The sequence below is a fragment of the Hipposideros armiger genome, unplaced genomic scaffold (assembly GCF_001890085.2).
Source record: "Hipposideros armiger isolate ML-2016 unplaced genomic scaffold, ASM189008v1 scaffold_34, whole genome shotgun sequence".
NCBI classification, from domain to species: Eukaryota; Metazoa; Chordata; class Mammalia; order Chiroptera; family Hipposideridae; genus Hipposideros; species Hipposideros armiger.
Genome location: NW_017731384.1, coordinates 2,104,046 through 2,110,141, shown reverse-complemented (window position 1 = coordinate 2,110,141; position 6,096 = coordinate 2,104,046). Strand labels below are relative to the sequence as shown.

The 6,096-nt window shown below is 36.8% G+C and overlaps 1 protein-coding gene across 1 annotated transcript in view; it reads right to left on the bottom strand.

The window, feature by feature from the left end:
- Window positions 1-6,096, bottom strand: part of DDX42 (DEAD-box helicase 42) — a 30,749-nt gene that overhangs the window by 5,967 nt on the left and 18,686 nt on the right. The window contains exons 7-13 of the mRNA XM_019637645.1: window positions 5,277-5,396; window positions 4,239-4,415; window positions 3,522-3,650; window positions 2,821-2,920; window positions 2,181-2,228; window positions 1,558-1,655; window positions 370-646 (exon numbers count right to left, since the gene is read on the bottom strand). Coding sequence (XP_019493190.1) covers window positions 370-646; window positions 1,558-1,655; window positions 2,181-2,228; window positions 2,821-2,920; window positions 3,522-3,650; window positions 4,239-4,415; window positions 5,277-5,396 — 949 coding nt within the window. The remainder of the gene's footprint in view (window positions 1-369; window positions 647-1,557; window positions 1,656-2,180; window positions 2,229-2,820; window positions 2,921-3,521; window positions 3,651-4,238; window positions 4,416-5,276; window positions 5,397-6,096) is intronic.

Sequence of the window (6,096 nt, the reverse complement as noted above, 5' to 3'; positions counted from 1 at the left end):
CAATTCCCCAATAAAAATCTTTAAAAAAAAAAAAAATTCTGATCTTGAGTGAAGTGTGCCCACCTAAATAATCAATGTAAGATATTTACTATACTCAGGCATACAAGAAGGGCATAGCTTATAATGTAACTGCTTCAACAATTTTCCCCCAAGTATCTTCCAATTGCAGGGGTATCTTTCTTTCAGAAAGAAACATTAAAGTGAAAAGTGGTTGTGATTACTGTGCTCTGAACTGCTGCTCCATGGGCATGGCCAGCCGGGTCAGCGGAGCACCTTCCATCAGCTCACTCAGTTGTTATAGCAAGACAGAGCACCCTGACAGCATAGGAACCTAGGTACCTAAAGTTACTAGGGAAATTCATACTCTACCTGCAACATCTGTGGCCACCAGGACTGGGATATCCTTTTTCTTGAAGTCTGAAATGACCTTGTTTCTTTCACTCTGATCCATGTCCCCATGAAGCAGCCCAAGATTATGATCTTCTTGCTTGAGGTTATTGGCCAGCTCTTCTGCATTGGCTTTTTTAGTAACAAACAGGAGGACACTCCCTGAAGAAGTAAACTCTACCAGACGCCGGGTAAGCCAGTTCCATTTACTAGGCCCAGAATGGAGAATCTCCACAATCTGTGTCACGTCTTCATTTGCCTGAAAAGGAAGAAACAAAACAGAGGATTGCAACCCTTGTGCCACAGGGCAGCTGACCAAGAACGAGGCATCACGTTTCCTACCTCAATCTAGAAGAACCCTGAACAATCCCTCTTCTCCTTGGGCCAGCCTTCAGCAAGTCAAAAGCAGCTCAAAACTTAATGTCCTTTCTCAAATCTCTGAGCTCTCCCCATCTCCCGATGTGTACATATACCAACTAATTTGTAAGCCCCAATACTTTGCAATACTTTTTATATGCTAATCCAGATTATTCCTAATAAATGAAGCTCCTTTTCTGTCCCTGCCACTCACTGTTCCTAGTATAATTCATACACGCACACAGAAGGCACTCAAAAATGAAAACCGGACAATATCAAAACACTAACTGAACAGAACTTTCTATAATAAACATGGCAAGAAACGTAAGGAATTCTCGAGGCAGCCTTAATTGAATTCCAAATCACAATTGGGAGAAATTTTCCACATAGGGCATATGTACAGGTGAGGAAAAATCCCTTACCTCATTTTCACCGGGCTTTCAAGTCCCCCCACTTCACGCTGCGTGGGCCTGCTCCCACAATTATTTAAATGTTAGTTCCATCCTAACTCACTCTGGTAGTCTTCTAGCTTGCTTTTTAATTTTCCCCATAGTTTTTGTGTTTTAATTTTTTATTATGAAAAAATTTAAATATAAAAAAATAAGTGAAATTAACACTATCAACTCCCATGTGCCCGTGACCTAGCTTCAACAATTACCAACACTTTACCAATCTTTTTCATCTATTCCCCCTTGTTTTTTAAAGCAAACTTGAAGTATGTTGCCTCATCTGTAAGATTTTTTTTTCTTTTAGTGAGAAATTAATTCCATGTCTCCATAATATGAGAAATAACATGTTGGGCTCCAGGGTTACCTCTCCAATATCTCCCTGCACCACTCGAATAGGGTCGATCAGGATATCTCTGGCCAGTTTTTCAATCTTTTTCCGAAAAGTTGCACTGAATAAGAGAGCTAAAAAGTAAAGTAAATTCTGTTAAAGAAACAGTATGACTTCTTTTCTGAATACCCATTAAGTTTCCTACTGACAGTCAAAATATTGTTTTTCAAAATAAACCTGAACTTTAAATTTAGTAAAAAAAAAAAAAAAAGATTCACTAAGGAAAAAAAGATTTGTTCTTATTCTATTTTCATACATTATCAGTTAGAACAGGGTTGTCAGCATGGTTCAGAAAGTCTCTTGACTTCAAATCAGCAGATCTGCACTGTGCATTGCCTCTGCCCGCCGATAAAATTGTATAAATTGGGGAAAATCACTTAATTCTCAGCCTTGGCTTTATCATGTATGAAAATGAGTGTGTTATATCTGATAACCTCAAAGGTCCTGTGCAGCTCAGATAAACCATCATTATCTCACCCTTTACGGTTCTTCCCAGTACACACACATGATCATTTTTGCTGCCATAACTGAGTGCTTATAAAATAAACAGATATTTATTGAGAACAAATTGGGGCTTAATAAAACTGCTTCATACATACTCTGTCTGTCAGGACGGACATGACTGGCTATGGATCGCACCTGGTACTCTGGAAGAAGGAGAACAGTAAAATTAATATTATAACTCTGTAATACAGTTTGGGATGCCTGGAGAAGTCGTGTTAGTAAAATATCTTCCTATGAGAGATTATAAGAATTAAGGAAATTTTGAAACTCCTAGACCTATCATTCAGCATGAAACTCAGAAACATGGTACCCTCCACCCAGCTGGGCTAGGCCCAATGGCATTCCAATCAATAAAGACAGAATTTTGACACAGCCAGGTAAGTCAAGGAGAGGAAAGCAAAGCACCTTGAATGATATGACATCCACCTGCCCAAGAACACAGATTTTGACCTCCACAATCAAAAGGCACATGAATAAAAATAAACCACAGAGAAAATATTCCCCTATATACAAAGGCACTTTGAAATGTCCTCAACCCAATCAAGCTTAATATATTTTTCCTGAGAGAATTCCTAAAAATAGTTAATGTTTTAGCTAAATCTCTACAGTCTAACCCTATCCAGGAGTTATTTTTAGCTTCTCTCATGCAGAAAAAAAGAAGGTAAGTCTAGAAAAACACAGAAAAAACTACTATCAAGAGGACAGGGACAGAAGAAACTGGTGTTCAAAGCATACCAAATCCCATGTCAAACATGCGATCTGCTTCATCAAACACAAGGTAAGAGACTCTTTGAAGATTGGTAGCTTTCTTCTTCACATGATCAATCAGTCGACCCTACGAGATCCAGAAAATGAAAAGTGAGTATAATTAAAGGCATTTACAAAAACTTCCTAGAACTGTGCTCCTGGCAAAGGTGCCAGTATTCCGTCTTAGACTATAACAGACACTGGTCTGACAGCCTCGGACTTCATGGACTACAGAGCCCAAAAGAATAGAAGTTTGAAATCTCAATTAGATTCTTCCTTTACACTGTAATGTAAATTAGGGGAAAATGGCCAGAACTATTTTTCTGAGGTATTCTGAAATGACCTAATTTAAAACCTTATTGAGGTGTTTTAATGCTTACACTACACTCTTCTAGGCAGTTCTGACCACACTCTTTCTTGATGCTCTCAGTGACCACAGATGCATTTTCTAGGACAGCATAAGAAAAACTATTTGAAATAGAGGGGAATTCGTAGCTAATATACATATATGTCAGAATATTATTGGACTGCTATTTTAGTCAATGAATCAAAATTAAACCAAAGCCATAGACTGTCACTCAACCTTGCTTTACCACATTTTAAGGGGAATTCCTTCCAATAGCTAACTATATTTTTCTATACAAGGGTGGCGGAGGAGCCATTTAAATTTAAACCCAAGACATACTTACTGGGGTGCACACAACAATCTCTGCCCCTTCCTGAAGGGCCTTGGCCTGCTCCCACATGCTCCCTCCACCATACACAGCCACTGATCGCAGATTATATGCTTTCCCAAACCGCTTACATTCTGCATGGATCTACAAAGTTGTTGACATAATGACATATTAACAAACTGTGACACTAACAAAGACCTCTGTCACAATCCAAAAGAAAATTCTGAAAAACACACAAAATACAATGTCATAGAAAATAAAAAGCTAGAACATATTTCAAAAGTCACAATTTCATTCATAAAGTAAATAAAGAGTACCATTATCATATCTCAACAGGCTATCTAAAATTTTGTCTTGGTTATTCATTTTTTTCTTCCTGATCCTGTCAATGCCTTTCTACCAAGCAAAATGAATTAACCCAGATAGAAAACATTGGGAGCTTACAATACAAACAATTCCCATATTTTTTTCTCTTAAAATGGTAGTTTAGGAAAAAGTGTGTATTTGGTTATAGAAAATACGTAACATAATATTTGCTAAGTTTCCCCATAGCACAACAATGTGAATGTACTTAAAGCCACTGAACTGTACACATAAAAATTGTTAAAACTGTAAATTTTATGTGCATTTTACCAAAATTAAAAAAGAATTTTTCTGGTAGTTCTACCCACTTCATTGCTTAGTACCTTGCTGGCTCACATACGAAAGGAGTCATTCTACAAAAGCACATACCTGCTGGCAAAGCTCCCTAGTAGGACACACAATCACGGCAATTGGTCCATCACCTGGTTCCAATTCCTTCTGGTCCATTATATGAATCAACATGGGCCAGATAAAGGCTGCAGTTTTTCCACTGCCTGTTTTGGCAATACCAATCATGTCTCTACCGCTTAATGCCACAGGCACACCCTAGAGAAAAAAAACAGAGTATATCCACTCTCAACTTTCCATTTTAAAGATGTTCTGAAGGAAATCCTAGGGAAAGTAAGTGACTATTAATGACATTCATTTCCACTGTAACAAAAATATCCTGGGCCGTGCATACTGGCTATGGAATAACGAGAAATACCTGGCATTCTCATAACCTTCTTGATTTGTAAGAAATGTTATTATTCTCTTCATGTGGATCAGCTACCATTCACAAAATATGAATGACTTCATTTTGTTTAAAATATAGAAATAAAACATTGCAATTTATAATGTAAGTGGGTTGCTCAAGTTTTAAAAATCTTGTCCCCTTGAGAAGGTACAGACTACCCATCCACAAAAATTCTCATTTTCTGTGTAGGAGTTAATTAAATCCCACATATAAATAGGAAACAGAAGCTATTATCTTCAGTTATGAGAATTTTCAGGTCATGGACAAAGGAATTCTAGTCACCAACAGTGCTAAATTTGTCCAGACACAAATCTTTTTAATTAAGTTTAGACCCAATAAACTATTTTCTTCAGATCGTATTTTCAAGACATTTATCAGATAGAAAACATTTCCCAGCCCCTTTGGTAACTTTTTTAGTGGTAAATAATTCACTTTTGTTCTTTAATTTTTAAAGGTTTCAAAAATATTCTTGTATTTCTTAAATGTCTCCCCTCTCCCCCCCATTTATAGCAGGGTTGAAGACTAAGCTACAGGGGGAATATTCGGACCTTCTATCCATATCAGTACAGCTCTGCACTAACCACTGTTTTATTGCTTTGACTTGTTTGTAAAATCAACACAGTCATCGAATATCATTCTACTTCATTTTTCTTTCATTATGTTTTCCTTACCTGGCACTGTATTGGAGTGGGCTGTGTGTACTCAGATTTCCGAATCTGGTGCATAAGTTGTTCATCAAATCCAAAATGAGCAAAACTACTTCCTGGTCTAGGAGGTGCAGCACCAGAGACCTAGAGATAAAGACAACTCCCAGGAATGATTTGTACTTCAAAATCAACAGCACTGGAAGTTCAACAATATTTACCTACATCTAGCATTTGGCTTGAGAATGAAGTGAAAAATATAAGTCTATAGCCAAAAGCATACACTGTTTGAAAAGGTAAAATAACAGATCTAAAACCTCATATAAAAAAACTCTATGATAAATATTCGAGATAATAGTCCTAAAATAATTATAGACATTTCTTTAATCAAAATTAATTTTTTTAAGAAATAAAAAAAAATACTGTTCAACGAACTGGAAAAAGTCATTAATGTTTTTTGTTTGTTTTTACCACTGTGCATAACTATTAACCAGATGGTAGAAAAAATAAAATTTACTCTTGAAAAAAAAATGAAGAGGGCAGCAAATGAGCTCTAAATAATACATGTCTATACCCACTGATCACAAAGATATTATCTACCATCTCCATTTTTAGTCATGCCTGGAGAGTTAATGCCTCACTTAGTGATGGTCCAGCCACTGTCATGCACTGTTCTGAACTGTACCCAGGTGAAAAACGAGGCTTATAAATCCTACATTGACTCCAACAGTAACCTTTCAATGCTTCTCCAATGATGCTGATATTTCCAATCAGGATTTCACTTAAAAGGTTTTTTTTATTTGGAGGAGTGGGTGGTACCTCTTGGAAAATAGACAAGTATACACAC